Raw genomic sequence first — 17,901 nt, forward strand, 5'->3', positions numbered from 1 at the left:
TTATACGCAGCCAAATGAATTCTGACACAGCAACCATATAAATGAGGGAGAAGCTTGCGAGAAGCAGAGTGGAGGGGGAGGGGAGTTCACTGAAGAAGCTGTTACCACTCTTGCCAGTTTTATCAGCAGCTCGGCCCCTGCCTAGACCCTGCTACAGAGAAGTATGCTGGAGTGAGAGAAGGGGCAGGCTTGGCTAGTTCTAATCCTGGGAATAAGAGCAAAGCAAGAGGACCAGCACTCCCCTGGCCTGGGAAAAGATGCTGGAGGCTTCAGCCAGCAGGACAGGGTATGAATTTATTTATTTAGCTGCGTTGGGTCTTCATTGCTATGCGCGGGCTTTCTCTAGTTGTGGTGAGCAGGGGCTACTCTTCATTGCAGTGCGCAGGCTTCTCACTGCGGTGGCTTCTCTTGTTGCAGAGCACAGGCTCTAGGTGCGTGGGCTTCAGCAGTTGTGGCACGTGGGCTCAGTAGTTGTGGCTCACGGGCTTTAGAACGCAGGCTCAGTAGCTGTGGCGCATGGGCTTCGTTGCTCCGCGGCATGTGGGATCTTCCCAGACCAGGGCTCGAACCCGTGTCCTCTGCATTGGCAGGTGGTTTCTTAACCACTGTGCCACCGGGGAAGTCCAGGACAGGGTATGGATTCTCACTTGGCATCACTGCTTTTCCTGCTAAAGCATGTCCACAAGTCTAATCCTCTCAATACAGCAGAGTGGCTAATATTTTGGCCACGATTTGGAAAGCACGTTCCTAAGGGGAAGGGATTGGTTTTTGTTTTGTGTCATTTTTGGCCTAGGAGCAAGTTCTTTATTATCAGGAGTAATTACCAATTATATCCTTCACTGCTTCTGACCTATCATCCAAGCTCTCTGTTTACCCAATGAATGGTGACAGGATACTTGGATCAACATCTACAAGTATTGAGCCTGTGACTTGAGCACATAACAGTGTAGTAGATAAGAGTAAAGATCTAGAAGCAGATTTCCTGGTTCAAGGCCAACCTCTTGACAGCTGTCTGCTCTTATGTGAATTACTTTACCTTTGTGCACCTGTTTCTCCTCTGTAAAATGGGAGCCGTAACAGTTACGTTCCTCACAGGGATGCTAAGAAGGCCGAAAAAAGTCATCCACAGAAGGTACTTAGTAGCCACTTAATGTTTGCAATTTTTACTATTATCACCCTTTAGCAGAATTGATAGGCCCAATGGACCCAATCTTGAAATCCCCACTCTGCTACAAGACAAATCACCTCAGCCCTTAAGCACTTCCTGCCTTATACTGACACATGGGTCTCTTGTCCAGCTAACAAGTGTGCCCCCCCTTGAGCACAAGGACATGGTCTGATACTCATGTAGTGGGCACTCAAATAGTTTACCAAGCAAATTATTCCAAATGATTTTATTTTTAAGCTTTATATATACATTTATAGGCACACTTATGATGCATTTTATACACATGGATTTGGTAGCTGTTAAAGGACAAGTGCCTACTGGGAAATTCCTTTCTACAAGAATAAAGTATGGAAACAGAGCAATTTAGGAGACAAACTATTATACATGGATACAAAGAATGGACACAGTTACCTAATCAAGGATAGTAAGGACTCTCTCCTCCCTCCTAGGTGGTCACCACAGAACAGAAAACTTTAATCAAGGACAGAGCGTCAGGCAGCTGGTTCCCAGACAGTGAAGAAGAGAAGAGCAGCAGACACACAGCGCAGTCAGCTGCAGCCTTGCCACCAGCCCACGGCACTGAAGCACCAAGTGCAGGCATCCTGGCCACTGAGGAAGCACGGGCTTCTCTCCCTGCGGACTCAATCCCCCTGCCGCACCAGAACATCTGAAAGGTCCTCAGTTCCTTCCAGCTTTAGATTCTGAAGGAAGATCAAACACACATGAACCTTGGTGTCCACAGGGTACAAGAATCAGAAAACAAACTCGGGGGTAACGAGGTGGTGACTACAAAGAACGAGGTTTGTCCCATGACTATAAGTAAAACTGTCACAGCAAATATAATCTGCATGAAAAAGCTGGTTCCAAATCCTTGCCAACTGCAGGGGGAAAAAAGCAAGCCTGCTCTGATTTCCGCAACAATCTCCATCAATGGTCTAAGAGCTAAGCTCTCGGCCCTGGAAGGAGCTGTGGGAAGTGATAGGGAGGCCACCAGGGGCCATGGCACACGTGTATCAGCCCTGCCATGCATGACCTTCTCCAGGCCCTTCCCTCACTGCTCGGGAACCTCAACCCTTGGTGATGGCCATGACGGCCACGCTCTCCCTCCCATCTCTGCACAGGCCTTTTCCCTGCTTCCACTGCCTCCCCGATCCTCCCATCCCCCGGATCCTTCACCAGCCCCAGGCAACCGTCCCCTCAGGACTAAAGAGCTGTCAGAAGCCCTTCCTCACACGGAAGCCCAACTGCACCAGGACCATCGCTCCCTTGCCTGGCACTGGAGGTAGGCATGGTGTGGTGGCACACCTTCCTCTCCTGCTAAAGATGGAAAGCACAAACCTCACCTCCCAGGTGACAGCTGAGGGGGAGCTCGTTACCAGAGCGGTAGATGAAGAGTCCAGATGGGCGTGAAAACCTGGGAGCAGGCAGGCCTAAAAGGGGTCACATTCTGGCACAAGGTGTTGTAAGATTTCTCTTGGTGGCTCTAAGCTCTGAGTTACCCCAGATCCCTGCAGATTATCTGGTAACTGTTGGCCAGCGTTACCAGTCAGATCTTCTCAAATAGCCCAAAGCTCAGCCCAACAGGTCATGGTCTATGGGCCATCTCCTTATTCTTCAAATGCTGAGCCCCCTGGGGCCCCTTAGAGAGATTTGGTCACAGCAAAGCAAGAGAAGCTGGCTCTGCCGCTGGGGGAGGTGGGGTGGTGCCAGAGCCAGAGCACACGGACCTCAGTGAAGCCTCGAGTCCCTCATGCTTTCCAGCCGTGTGTCTGCTTGGCCCCAGTCTACTGGGAACCGAGCGGAGGCGCTGAAGCTGCTCCCTCACAGCAGAGACACGAGGCCCAGGGCAGCACTGATCCTCCAGCTGCTGCGACTGAGTGACGTCACTAACACATAGAATTTGGACTCAGGGTAAGTTTCTGAGCTTTGGTGGCACCCGACATTTTAGGGGACTGCGTGGGCTAGGGGAACACACCCAGTGGGAGAGTCCACCAGCACCTACGCCCACTAGGATGCTGTGAGATTCCAACCTCACTCAGAAAAGCTTAGCAGGGACTTCCCTGGTGGCGCAGTAGTTAAGAATCCGCCTGCCAAGGCAGGGGACACGGGTTCAAGCCCTGGTCTGGGAAGATCCCACATGCCGCAGAACAACTAAGCCTGTACGTTGAAACTACTGAGCCTGCGAGCCACAACTACTGAGCCCGTGCTCCACAACTACTGAAACCTGCACACCTAGAGCCCATGCTCTGCAGCAAGACAAGAAACCACAATGAGTAGCCCACGCACCGCAATGAAGAGTAGCCCCCACCTGCGCAATGAAGAGTAGCCCCCACTTGCACAACTAGAGAAAGCCCGCGCGCAGCAACGAAGGCCCAATGCAGCCAAAAATAAAAATAAATAAATTTATAACAACAACAACAAAAAGCTTAGCAGCGTTACTTTGAATGTGTCTAGCCCCAGCACTGGTGATGCTCACGGCATATGCTACAGCCCAGCCCACAGTCCTGGGGACACTAAAGGACACCAAGTCTCAAGCAGCACCAAACGCATGGGCTTGCTGGCTGCCTCGCTTGCTGGCTGCCTCGCTGGGGTGCCTCCTGGGAAGCGTCCACCGGGCCATCTGAGAAGATGGGTCTCGCCAGCTCCTCAGTGACTGCCCCACAGCCGCTCAGCCGTCGGCTGGCCTGGCATAAGGAGGAGCCGGCACACTGTCACAGTCAGCACTCCTGCTGTCTCTCTCCTGCGAAAGACATCTCTAGTCCCGAGACATCCTTCACAGCCCATGGCGGCTCAGCATTGCTGGCGCTGCCTCTATGTCTCTGCTCTCTCCCTGAGTCTGTTTCCATCCAGCCTCATCTCTCCCCTCTTTTCTCCGCCACGTTTCCCGCGTGTCCTGACGTTAGCACTGGCAGGATTTGGCCTTTAAAGCCTTTGACACCCAGTGATGCAAAAGCACCTTATGTTTCAAGTTGGGAACTGAAAGATCACAATTTCAGCATCTAAAATTTTCCCATTTGGGTCCTCCTCATAATTTTCATTTCTAATCATATCTGTTGGCCTTTTAATGTTATTTTTAGGTGTCTGGTTAATCCTGTGGGTTGAAGGTACTACATAAGTTGCTGTATTTAAGATGTCCTATGAGGCCGCTCATGAATAGTAGAAAGCTCCAGCAGGTTGACACAGAGAACACGCCCACGCTTACCAGATTTACCCACCTTTTCATTGGCTAAATGTAGCAGACATGCAAAGGCCAGAGGTATGGAGAGGTTCTGAGCCATGAGGGGAGGCAGGCTGTAAAACAAAGAGGCTAGTAAGTATTTAGCTGTCACTGCAATTCCAGGAACAAAGGCTCTTTCATCAAGTATGAATACACATGGTCAGTGAATAAACTAATGAGAAATAAAGAAACATTTCAGATGCCTTTTAGAAGCAGGTTTTTCCAGTTTCTTATTTGGAAATAAAATATTTCCTGTTCCATTCCAGCCACTGGTGCAGAAAAATGCCTTCTTAAAGGTGGGCTACATTAACTCATTTATCAATGCAGAGAAGAAACAGAAAAACTGTGAGAAGTGTGAAAATGTCAGGTTGTGTGCAGAGGGGTCTGTCATACCAACAGCCTGGGCTGGCGCTCCCTCAGCTGGGGCTCGGAGGAGGAGGGGGCTCGGGGGAGGAGGGGGCTCGGGGGAAGAGGGGGAAGGGGGGGAGTGGGGAGGGGAGGGGGAGGAGGAGTGGGGAGGGGGAAGGGAGTGGGGAGGGGGAGGGGAGGAGTCTGTTGGCAAGCACCTCTTCTGCAGGTCCTTTGTGAGCCCACTGAGCTTCTTGTCAGCCACCTGTACTGGGTCCCCTGCTTCTCCATTTTCTCTGTGGTTTGCCTGACAGAAGAAAGGACACTTAGAGATCAGACTAGGCCCAGTTCACTTTTGAGAGAGCAACATAAGCTTATAAAGCTGTATCTCTAAAAAGAAAAGCCTACATCAGAATGAAACCGAAACAATTTCTTCGGTACATTTTGAAGAAAAAGGATCCATAGAGGGACCCAGTACCTCAGCCCTAGACCCTAACACTGACATCGACAGGGGTGGGGGGTGGGCGGGCGGACAGGACTGGGTGATAATATAGATGAAACATTGATAATGGGCACTGAAGTGGTCATTGACTATACTATTTTCTCTCTACTTTTGAATATTGTCATTAGAAAGAGTTTGTTTAAATAAATCTATATTAACCAGAATCCCTGGAGGACAGGGTATTAGGAGTCATTTAAATTCAAAGGTTAAACAGAACCCTCTTCCTACTTTTTAAAAAGTACATTTCTCTTATATTTGCATCCCATCCCATTTTAATTGATAAAACCTTATGAATATGACTGAAGCTTTATCGGACATCCAAGACTACAGCTCAGGGTCCTTAATCAAATCATGTATTTTCACTTCTCAACCAGCAGGGGAAGGTATAATAGAATGTGTTGAGTTTGGAAAGCTCAGAACATTGTCTGAGCAGAAGTCTAGAAGAGGAGATGGAAGGATTCTAGTTAACCAGAAAGTTCCATTTAGTTGGAACAAGTTAATCAGGGTTTCACTTTGCTCTAAAGGAGAGACAATTTGACAGCATCATATATATACATATATATGTATACATAATATATGTAACTACTTTCCTACTTTCCCAAATCAGAATTATTAGATCAAAGAGCTTAAACATTTTAGGGTACCTGAGATGTTAGAAGCTGCTTTCCAAAAGGGTTATTTATCAACTTAATTTGCACCAGCAGCGAATAAGTACTCCAGTTCTTCCTCTAACTCCATAGTGAAAAATGTTGTTTAATTGCTAAAGCTGTTATTTTAAAGCAGCATAAAGATGCCATCATTTGTATTTTTTGATTACGAGCAAGACTGAGTAATGTCCCATACACTAGTTTACCATCTGTATCACCTTTTGTGTGACCTGCCTGTTCATACACTTGGTTCATTTCAGAGGTGTGATGTCTTTCTTATATTTCTGAGTGAATACTTTCCACGTTAGCGCTACTCATCTAGGAGCTCAGACACAAGCCGCACCCTCCTCCATGCTGGGCACCTACAGAATGAGTGGAACCCGTTACCTCTGCATCTGCCTGCTTGGGGATCTCCATCAGCAAACTCCACATGCTCTGCTTCAACTTCTTCATGTCCATCTTTTTGGCAGCCTTAGCATACTGAATTTCAATTTTATTTACCTGAAATAGGTATGTGACGAGTAAAAAATAAGCATAAGAAAAGCATTTACCACCAGCTCTTTGTAAAAAGAAAGTCTGGAGTTCAAATAATGAAAAAATCTAGTTTATACCACAAAGTTATAGAGCTTTCTTTGGACATACAGAGTCCTTCATTTCAATCTAATTTATTTTTGATCAAGTAGTCTTCGTTAAGGATATCCTGGAATTCCAGTGTAAGAGATAAGTGAATCAAATGTATATGAAAGCACCAAGCCTGTCACTTGGTAGGGAATAGATGCCTGATGTATGATAATTTAATATGAGTTGAATCTGGCCAAGATTTTCCAGAGCCAAATAGCTAGCATTACCCAACCAGCATAGAAACCCATTTTCTCTGCCTGCACCCTTCATTCACATAGTTTGCTTGTGTGACTGGCTCACCCCTAGTCATATGGCTTATCACAATCTTTGGAGAGATGGCTAGTTCCACACAAACACAATTAGCATAATTAGTCCAGTGGCGCAGTGGTTAAGAATCCGCCTGCCAATGCAGGGGATACGCATTTGATCCCTGGTCCGGCAAGATCCCACATGCCACGGAGCAACTAAGCTCGTGCACCATAACTACTGAGCCTGCACTCTAGAGCCCGCGAGCCACAACTACTGAAGCCTGCGCCTAGAGCCCGTGCTCCACAACAAGAGAAGCCACTGCAATGAGAAGCCCACGCGCTGCAGCTAAGAGTAGCCCCTGCTCATCGCAACTAGTGAAAGCCTGCGCGCAGCAATGAAGACCCAATGCAGCCATAAATAAATAAATACATAAATAAATGAATGAATGAATGAATCAGCCACTTAGAGAGCAATGGGTTAAAATCGAGAAGGAAAAAAATCAAGCTCAGACCAATGTGACTCTCATGAAAGATACAAATTAAACAGATCTCAGGCAAACAATATCAGATATAATTCTTGGCTTCCTCTTTACCTTCTGGGGCTCAGCTACCAGATTTGACTCCCCATAAGTGGTGATATCTAATCCTTGGACTTCAGGCGCGTCATCGTTGTCCTGTGTTGTCGTAGGTGGATGGCCAGAATGGTCAAAGGTCCCAACTGGTCCCACAAATAAGTCATCTGACTCTTCATAGTCACTGTCAGCAGCCTGAGCAAGGAAATAGCTCTTCAAGTTCGGCAGAGCTGTTTGAGGGGCTTAGAAATATCCTTGAAACAGATTCCGTACACAGCAAGAGCAGAGCACCCGAGAGTTCGTGACATTGAGTCAAACCTAGAATGGACTTCTAGGTCCTCTAGTCATCTTCCTGTTGCACATACACCCTACTAGAGAGGCATCTGTTAACTAAGCCCTCTGGAGTGAGAGCTAAAAGGAATTCAGTAATCACAACAGCCAGTGTCCCTCTGCCTCTAATGGATTTAGGATTTCATTTTACAGAAAGCACTCCTGAAATACCAGAGACGTGACCTGTCGGCTGGCCACAAGCAGGGGTCCTGCTGGGAGCCAGTGAGAAAGTCATTCTTGGACTGAGCCCAGCAGGAACAGACCAGGTCTCTGGGGTGGGGCCCAGGAACTGGGTAACAGGCTCTCTGGGTGACTCTTAGGCCTACTGAGCTTGAGGAGCACCGGGCGAGAGGCCAGTCTGGATTTTTACTAAAATGTAACAACCGGGCTGTCCTGGTGGCGCAGTGGTTGAGAGTCCACCTGCCGATGCAGGGGACACGGGTTCGTGCCCCGGTCCGGGAAGATCCCACATGCCGCGGAGTGGCTGGGTCTGTGAGCCATGGCCACTGAGCCTGCGCGTCCGGAGCCCGTGCTCCACGACGGAAGAGGCCACAGCAGTGAGAGGCCCGCGTACCGCAAAAAAAAAAAAAAAAAAATTAAAATGTAACAACCTAATTGTCTTCCAAGCAAGAAAATAAGGTGAATAAGCTATTCTTCCAATTCTTTCCCTTCTCCTCACTTGCAGGGACACAGATGGAACCTAATATTTCCCCCCTTTCTGTTATATTTCCATCTGCTATCTCATTCATAGAGTCATAGAAGGGATTTTGAGATTATTTAGTCTAACTAAGATCTAAAGATGGGGAGTAGTTTGTACAAGTTCACAATGTGAGAACCAAAATCAGAGCTACAAACCTGGTCCCCTGAGATCCACCCTCTACACTTTCTTTTTCCCCATTAGGACACACCGTCTTCACATGTCTATGTGTTATGTCTCCCCAGCCAAAAAATATTAGCTTGTAAGAGTAAGAAGAGTGTTTCTTTTCCTTTGAAATCCCAAAAGAGCCAAGATAAGTGCTTTGTACAGGCTCAAGATTCCATCCACATTTTGACGGTTTACTGGAGTATGTCCACTTTTCTCCTGTGTACAGAGTTTAGAGTAAGGTAGGCCAAGGTTCTGGCTGTTGCCTCAGCTCTGCTCAGTTCTCTGATGCCTGGGGCAGGGCAAGCATCCACAAACCCCCACCTGATTCAGAATTTCCTATAGTCATCTGCCATACAGGAAAGGGCAAGAAGGGAAGCAGGAGAGAAACACCCTACTGCTTAGAAGGGAGGACAGAGCTCTTGCCCCCGTTTACCTGTGATCCAGGGCAGAAGTTGGAGGTGTCATTAGGGTTGTTGTAATCATAGTCGTCAATTTCTTCACAATGCTCGGTCCCTGCCCTCTGGCCTTGGGCCATCTTAAGTAACTAGAATGAAGGAAAAAACAACTGCAGAAAGCAATTTCTAGAAAAGCAGCTAGTAAACTAGGTTGGGGAGATAACCTTAGTTCCTACGATCATGTCCCAGAACATTAGGGTTTTAAGGGCCCTGAGAGGTCATCTAATCCAGCCAACTTCCAACTAACCACACAACTCCACTCTAGAGCAAGCCCAGTGCAGCAAGGCTCCGAGCCACCTTCCATCCCAAATACACCAGAGCAGCCGGTTTGCAATTAGGTCTGCACACAACTTTATTTGAAAGTGTTCCTTCACTAAAAACAAAGCCACCTACAACTATCTGAAAAGAAGTCCACTTGTTGCTGCTTGAAGAATTCTGACAGAAAACTCAATCACTACTTTAATTCACAGGCAGCTGGTCCCATTCCTGGGCCATCACTGTTCCCCACATAGCTACAGGGAGAAACCCCAGCTCTGCTCCCTGCCACCACATCTGCGGCTCTTGTTCTGCCTGTGAGGGCCTTACAGAGCAAGTCTGCCTCCTCTTTTGGAAGTGCCTGTCGACCAGAGCCCTTCAGATTTGCAGGCCCTTAGGCCACTGATCCTCATCTGGGGTGTGTGTCTTTGGGGTGAAGGAAATGGAATTAAAGGTGTGTACAGTTTACAGAAGCACATTGAATATTTTAATATAAATATATACTCCAAAAGTAGCCCCCCCAAACCCCTCAGTGGTTTTGTATTACAAATCCAAAAATAAACAATAGATATTTATTAAGAAATGCCCACTTTCTTCCACTTTCCTTCATATGACACAATTTCTAGATCCCTCTCCATTTAGAATAATACTCTCCTCTGGAAACACTCTAAATTGTCCACAGTCTACAAGAAATGTTTCAGGAAGGGTACGTGACCCCCCTCATGTATTGGCTGGTTGCCACTAGAATCACCCTTTAAGATATTAAACTGGATGGGTGGTTGACCTGTACAGTCTCTAGCCAGACTGAGTGTTTAACAGTCCAGTGTTTACTTTCCAGTGTTTAATAGCCACTGTCCTAGAAGGACACCTCCTGGAAGGACGAGGTGAGGAATCTCGGGATTCTGCTGCCTGGCTGCCCTACTACACATGCAGGGAAATTTGTCCCTGTGGATAAATCAGAAGCAGGAGTTCTTTCCTCTGTAAGAAACAATTATGGAAAAAAAAACACAGAAAACTCCTGGAGTGCAAGGATCAAATGACTTTGTTCTACAACCTTCACATCTGAATATGCAAATTACCACCTAAGCCACATTCTTCAATGTTCATAGTAAGGGCCTGAGGAAGGAGGAGGTGGCTTGTGGCCATGGAAAGCAGCTGGAGCTGGGCCGGGCTTGGTGGAAGTGTCCTACCTCTCCCTTCAGCTGCCCAGCAGCCTGGCTCCGCCCCTCCGCCCCAGGGCTCTATTCGGATTACAGCAAGCAGCTGCTGGCATCTAACCGATACTGAACCATGACCACAGTTACTACTACTGCTGCAGCTCTGTGTCTCTCTGCATTTTTTTTCTTTTTTAAAATTGAGGTATAATTGACATGTAACAGTAAATTAGTTCTTTCTGCATTTTTAAGAGTATTTTTGCTAAGTGAACAGTATTGATTATAAAGAAAATTATGAGTGTTGGATTATAAAACCAATGTGAGATATCAGTGAATTCAGGGAACTGTATACATATCATTAAGCCTTGTGGAGAAACAGGCAAAATAAGGAAGAGGAAACTGTAGACTGTTTGTATACTTGACACCACAAGATTAAAACAACCAGGAATGCAAATGAGTAGAGGGTCCAGATAAAACAGAACTTAGCATGACCCACTGCTTGGTTACCCTGGCAACGGGAACACCCTCTTGCTGCTTAGCATCCCCAGAGAGGCCACAGGCAAATGAAGTGAATAGCGACTGGGGTGCACACTGGCTAGTCTAGAGAGCTCACCTGAACAGTCATAGAAGGAGAGCAGGCAGGCTGTGCAGTGCTAGGGAGCCCCCGAGGACTGGCACCTACGTCGCCCTGCGTGTCACAGTGGGCTCACGTCTACACCTTGATCATGGGGAGGCAATGTGGGCTGGGGAAAGCACCTGGCTAGTAAATCCACAACTATCATGAGAAGGTGAAAGAATCAAGAAATAACTAACAGCTTGTAAAAACCTTGACAAAAGGTTGTTTATCCCCCTTGCATTTTGGCAAGTAGGCCAGAGTGTCCAGAAGTCCAACCAGGTGAGGTATTTCCAAGTCTTGAGTGTGCATCTGTCCTGTGAGTTTTTCCCTCCGGCTCTGCCTTACCCATGTGATCTCCCGGTAACTCCCCTGGGCTAACATGAATTCCTCCTCACGTGTTCTCCTTCTCCTGAAGGGCGCTGACAATCACACTACCCGCCACTTGATACCTCTGATGCTAAGAACAGGTTCAACAACATGACCTCAAGGAACCTAAGAATAGCCTTACCCTGGTGCCTGGTTTGAGATGCAGCTGGACAAGATTTTCAGTCTCATAGTGGAAATCTGTAGGAAGAGTTGTGGCTCTCCAATTCTGGTTCTCCAAAGTGGACTTGGTCAGAACAGTAGCAGCCTATTAATTAAAAAAAAAAAAAAAGGTAGTTTTTTGACATCTTTAATAAAAATGGTATATATACACACTTTTTTTTTTTTGGAAGGAGCTTGGGAAGGGTTTGAGCAGCACTAATCTTCCTACTTCTGTGTAAAGGAGTGATTCTGTTAGACCTTATTCATATTGATTCTCTCTGCCACTGAGTTTGGGACTATTTCTTAATTCCTTCAGGGATTGAGGGAGAATGAAGCCATCCATTTACTCTAAGAGTTAAATTTATAATGAATTTTTTTTTTTTTTACGGTACACGGGGCTCTTACTGCCGCGGTCTCCCCTGTCGCGGAGCACAGGCTCCGGACGCGCAGGCCCAGCGGCCACGGCCCGCGGGCCCAGCCGCTCCGCGGCATGCGGGATCCTCCCAGACCGGGGCATGAACCCATGTCCCCCGCATCGGCAGGCGGACTCCCAACCACTGCGCCACCAGGGAAGCCCTATAATGAATTTTTAAAAACCACATCTAAAAGGGAAAGAGGAGTGCAAAGAGTAATTTAAGAAAGCACAAATGATAATAAATCCAGCACAAACCTTTGTTTTTCGAAAATATACATCAAAGTCAATATCATCGTCAAAGTCGATTTCAAAGTCCTTCTTTGTGGTCTTCTTTCTGTTCTCTGAGTGCGAGGTAGTATCTTCTGCAGAAACGAACACAGATGTCAACACTGCTCACTTCTGTGGCCTATTTACTCATCTTGCAAGATCACTTGACAGCCTTACCAACCACAAGACAGCATTTGTGTCTGAGCATCATATCAGCACTAGGAAAGGCAAATCATACACCTAATATTTATCCCTATAATTTGTGTTTTTGAAAAGAAAACAATACTAAAAAGATATGCTAATTAATCACTTCTTTTCAAAGAGAGAATGCAAACATTTAACACTGGCACAGCACTGCAGAGGGCTGCGGAGTGCTGCCGGTGCAGTAACTCGCATGGCCCTCTGGAGCCTGGGGGTGCATTCCCACCTCTAGCCACTGTTTGAAGTCACATGGGTGCCGGGGGAGGACAAAGTCACAAGCCAGCTCTCCTGACTCTGGGGAGGGTCCACTCACTCTTCCCACTCACAGGCTTCAGTCTTAACTGACCCCTCATCCCAGGCCAGGCCAACTGGCTGTCCAACCAGGAGGCTGCATATCTGTGTATTTCTACAGCTTGTCAGGAGGTACAAGACAGTGACTGGCATTTCCCTTCTTAGGCTGGACTGCTGACTGCTGGTCATCTGCACTATCTCTTCTTAGAGTTCCGTCTAGAAGTACATACGTTTGTGCCGGAGTCTAAAGCGCCAGTGATCCGGGCCAGCCCACATCGACATGGTTCGGGGGCTAAAGTAGGAATACTCTCCAGGTTTCATGGATAGAAGGGGACACAAGCTCCAAACGTCTCCATCCCCGAGGGGAGTCATTTCTTCTCTGCAACACATGTGAAATCATGTTTTAACACGTACAGTCATGCACGTGTTGATATATACAAGACAACTGTGTATTTACATGTAAAGCAGCATATGACGCAGCTGCAGACTCTACCTACTTTTCCACAAATGGGCAACATTTCTAAGAGTAAGTCCAACATAAATACTTCATCATTAATAAGCCATTAGTTTTTACTTCATCAGTGCTTTTGCTTCTCTTCATTTTATAATACGATCATATCTATGTAAGTACTTTAGATGTTTCAAAGTGCTTCATAAAATGAAGTTTACCCATTTGAGAGACAAGAAATTGAGTTTTTATATAAGACTGCACAGCTAGTAAAAGCCAGAACTGGGAGCTGGACCATCCCAGCCTCAGGGTCTTTCCACACACAAGGCTTCCTGCCGCATGACATGGTAACCACGTTCCTTCTTCACCATGCTTCCATAAATGAGGGCTCCACTAACACTGCTGTAGTTCCCACTGAAAGTGAAAAACATGTTATTCTAATTTATGTTCCCCACATGATTGGGGGCCCCCCTTATAATCTATCTGTTAAACCATCTAGCTTTACTCTTTGCTGCGTGTGAAGTGCCTAACTGGCCCGTCCAGCATGGCAATTTTGGGTTGGTTTTTCGCCCTCTCTGCAAGGTACTAGAATGTGTGAGGTAGCTTTCACCTGAAGGCCCCTGCCAGGTCAGGAAGCCTATTAGTGCTGCTGTAATGCCCTCTAAGGGTAATGGCAGTGAGGAAACTTCACACAGCGAGGACCTTTTCACCTGTATTGAGCCGTATATAAAAATCTCCTTTACATCAAGCCTATGGAATAAGCTAAAAAAGCTTTAAAAGAAGGAATTTGCCTTTATAGATTTTTTTTAAAAAAACCAGTAAACTGTATTTGTATATTTACTGTGTGATGAAAACTTAATTTTTAAAATTAAACTATACTAGGGACTTCCCTGGTGGCACAGTGGTTAAGACTCCTCGCTCCCAATGCAGGGGGCCCGGGTTTGATCCCTGGTCAGGGAACGAGATCCCGCATGCCCGAATTAAGAGCCCGCGTGCCACAACTACGACCCAGCGCAGCCACATTATTAATTTAAAAATTAAGTTAAAATATACTTAAAAATCCCCACTTCTAGCCTGTAACTGCCTAGCCTGTGTTGTTAAGTAATAACTACTGCATTGTACTGCATTTCCCCCAGAGGGAGAAGGAAGACAGCTTCAGGAGCATCCCCACTCAATTCTCAGATACTCTCCCGTTAAAGCAATGGCAATTGGGAGGGCAATTTATTGGGAACTTATGGGCAAAGCTCTAAAGAGCCTGGCTCCCATCTTCTGAGAGTCTGTGGGCCAGAACCAGACTGAGGCCCTTGGGGCTTGAACTCTAGCCTTTTAATAATTCTTTCAATACACAATGCTATGTGGCAGTCACCCTACTGGTCCCAACTCCCCCACTCACCAACTAACTTAATCCACAGCCCAGCCCTCCATCAGGCAGGCTTCTCTCTGCCCTCTGGAGGGAGTCTTTGTTTCTTCTACCCACCCCCACAACCACAAGTCCCCTCCTTCAATGTAACACCAGCTCAGTCACGCTGCACTACCACCCGCAGGTTAAAGGTCTCCCCAGCTAAGTGCTCCGGGGTGGATCCTTCCATCCACAGCTCATTACGTGCAGCCAGGATTGGCCAAGGGTGCTGGGCAACTCCCAGCTCCACCCCATTTCCTACCCTCTCTAAGCCTGTTTCCTCACCTGTAAAACGGGGATAACAGGACCTAATTATAGGGTTGTTGTAAGGATTAAGTGATTGTACTTTATATATTATATAAATTATGTGAAATAACTCAGGTAAGGCACCTGGCAGAGTGTCTGGCACGAAGTCAGGATAATAATGAGCTCAGTAAACATCAGATACTACTATTATCATCTAGTCCCAACCGTTCACTTTATGGGTGAGAAAACAAAGACCCCAAAGATCATGCCACTTGTCCCACATCTCACAGCCATCCACGGCAGGGTCAGGCTTCGTGCAGTGCAAACACTTGCTGAGCTCCCAGGAAGCTCCCTATCCTTATGCCACGGGTAAGGATTTCAAGATGGACAAAACCCTAGACTAGAACCTAAGTCCCCTGCCCCTAATGTGCTCGCTCAGTAGGATGGAGTCTAAGATTTTTTTCTGTCTGGAACTGGGGAGAGAAATGGAGACTTTTGTTCAAAATTTGTTCAAAATAACCATCTATGGTTATACGGTTACAACAAAATAACAAAATGGAAGTGACTAAAGTCCTTCACTACACCAGTTCCTCAGATGTCACCTCATTGTTTAGCAAAAGTGATAGCTCTTCTCTGACATTTGAAAATGGTATTAAAAGAGCTCATCCCTCCAACCTGCCTACCATTTCCCACTTCTTAGAAGATAGGACGGGAAAAGGGACAAAATCACAGGTCTGGTAATAGTAAAAATCAGGAGAGGAGGGTTCTAAAAGGGCCTAGGGGGGTAATTTTTCCTTGAGGTCCAAACTTTCAGCCCCTTGACTTCTACTTAGATCTGAAGAGGCGTTATCAATCTAATCATTCCCCCCATGGGCAGACAAAGTGAGCTCAAGAAAGCAATCTCATCCTGGAGACACTCAAGCAACGCTCTTGAAGGGATCTTTGCCTCGGTGGGAAATTATACTGGACAACTTCTAAAGTTTCGCACATACTAAACCAGCTTGCCTGTCCCCACTCCCAGGTTTTCCAAGCTGCTGCTACAGGCACAGGGTTATCAGAGGATCTGTCTGTTCTAGTCTCGTGGAATCTGCTACACCCAGGCCCATTCAAGACCTTTAGAGGCCCTCGGCACTGCAGGATTGTGGGATCCTGCTTGCAGATCATATTCAAAATTAAAATAATACTAACCTATTAAGTACACATAATAAAGGCCAACAAAGTTCAGATTGCCTTATGGCGCTATTAGACTAATCAAGAATCTAAATGACTAGAGGCCAATCCTACCATCTCCCACACCCCATATGCTCATTTCTACATGCTTTTTTAGTTTTCCTTGCTTTGCTCATCCCCGGTCTACCTATCTAATGACCAACACTGCCCAGACCCATCTCTGCCCTTTAGGCAGGGGCCACTTTCTTCTGGTAATCAACACATAAGCCTGTTTTCTGTCTATAACTGATATGGAGTGATTCAGCCAAAAGCCAGACCATGTGCAGGGTGTCAAAAGGGAGCACCCTCCATGCTACCAAAATGGAGGTGGTGAGGACAGCCACCAATGAAGTAGCTACTATAACCCAGCACTTTATGTATTTTAGTTCTATGCTTATGGACTCCTGCAATGTCAGGTTTATGACCAATAAGTGGCTGAGCTGACATTCAAAGGCAGATTGATTCCATGGTGAGTCAGAATGGCTCAGCCTGTGTGACAACAGAGCACAGAAGCCCAGCCAATCAGAGAGACGAAATTAGACTGTCCCAGCAGGAAATCTGAGAAAACTCCTACGGGAACATTTCCCGTGGCCCTGAGCGCCTTACTGGCAGCTCTGAACGTGGCAGGGCTCCTTCCAGCTCCCGAACTTGGTGTGATCCCCAGCTGCGGTGTGGTCCCCAACTGCGGTGTAGTCCGGTTCATCATTGGCATCAAAGTCGTCCTCCAAGGCCCCAATAGGGAAGTCCCCGCAGTCGCTCTCCTCCACCTCGGCATTGATGTCAAACACCTGATCGGTCTTCTTAAACTTGTCCACCAGGGCCGACACCGACTGGAAGGGACAAAGAGAGCCCCCAGTTCTCTGCATTCCCGTCACCACCCCCCCCTCCCCGAAGCCAGTGTTCTCACGACAGCAAAGCGCTGAGGAAGTTTATATTGTGCGGCACAGGACGAAGCTGTATTGTCGTTAGGCACATTTTGTAAAACATGGAACAGGAATCTGCATCCTTTAACTACATGTTTAGAGAAGACAGTTTTCCATGGAAACCATTTACTTTGGAGGTTGTAGTAAGTAGGCTAAAGGGGGCCAGGCTAAAAATACACAGAGGAAGGCTTTACACATGATAATTTCTCAGGAAACTCTGTGCCAAGGGACTCAACCCTGAAGAGGAGGAAATTCCTCAAGCTTGACAGCAGCCTAAGAGACCAGAGGCCACTGGGACAACCATGTTTGAGAGTAAATCTGATAAAAATCGTGCACCCAGGAATGGAAGGACTGCCTTACCCTGGGGAAGCAGACATGAAATTGATGCCAGTACTCTAATCCCAGCTGGCTAGTGAGCCTGCTGCAACACACACCACTCCCACCCCTGCCCCAGGGCTTAGTCCCTACGGAGGAGCCAAAGGAAATATTTTCTGTACTGCTGGCTAAATAAAAACGATGCCACAGTTTTGGTTCGCATTGGGCAGAACTAATCTTAGACCATCTCACTGAAACCACGAGCTGTTGGAGAAATGCCCAGAGCCCTCAGAAGTCCAGAAATTGACCACACCTCATTATGTGTTTCACTGTCCCATTTAGTGAACTGGAACCCCGCCAGGGAAGGGCAGATCTGACGGTCTTCCACACACTGCTGCAGGAGCGCTGGGAGGACAGGAAGATCACAAAGAGGGTTCAGAGCAGGATGGAGACACGCCTCACCCCCTCAAGATGACCAGAGCAGCACCATGGAGGGAGGGGCACAGCCACCTCCTGTTTCTCGGGAAGAGGCTGGCTGGCAGCCGATCTGTTTGCAGACCACTCTCCTAGCAGAGGGCGTGCACTCAGGCACATGCCCACACTAGAGGCAGGCTCCACAATGGCATCCCAGGAATGAGGAAAACCCTAGAGCAGAAACCCAAAG

The 17,901-nt window shown here is 47.1% G+C and overlaps 1 protein-coding gene across 3 annotated transcripts in view; it reads right to left on the bottom strand.

The window, feature by feature from the left end:
• Nucleotides 1-1,387: 1,387 nt before the first annotated feature.
• Nucleotides 1,388-17,901, bottom strand: part of NCAPH (non-SMC condensin I complex subunit H) — a 39,128-nt gene continuing 22,614 nt past the window's right edge. For 2 of the 3 annotated variants that reach the window (XM_029232080.1, XM_029232081.1), the window contains exons 8-18: nt 17,551-17,642; nt 16,606-16,829; nt 12,928-13,076; nt 12,194-12,300; nt 11,507-11,629; nt 8,952-9,062; nt 7,345-7,518; nt 6,270-6,383; nt 4,952-5,040; nt 4,384-4,459; nt 1,388-1,869 (exon numbers count right to left, since the gene is read on the bottom strand). In XM_029232080.1, the coding sequence (XP_029087913.1) occupies nt 1,810-1,869; nt 4,384-4,459; nt 4,952-5,040; nt 6,270-6,383; nt 7,345-7,518; nt 8,952-9,062; nt 11,507-11,629; nt 12,194-12,300; nt 12,928-13,076; nt 16,606-16,829; nt 17,551-17,642 (1,319 nt within the window). In that variant the 3' untranslated portion in view covers nt 1,388-1,809. Of the gene's footprint in view, nt 1,870-4,293; nt 4,460-4,951; nt 5,041-6,269; nt 6,384-7,344; nt 7,519-8,951; nt 9,063-11,506; nt 11,630-12,193; nt 12,301-12,927; nt 13,077-16,605; nt 16,830-17,550; nt 17,643-17,901 lie in introns of those variants that run through there. The other variant, XM_029232079.1, reaches the window with a different exon arrangement.

The sequence above is a fragment of the Monodon monoceros genome, unplaced genomic scaffold, assembly GCF_005190385.1.
Source record: "Monodon monoceros isolate NGI ecotype Baffin Bay Population unplaced genomic scaffold, NGI_Narwhal_1 Super_Scaffold_19, whole genome shotgun sequence".
NCBI classification, from domain to species: Eukaryota; Metazoa; Chordata; class Mammalia; order Artiodactyla; family Monodontidae; genus Monodon; species Monodon monoceros.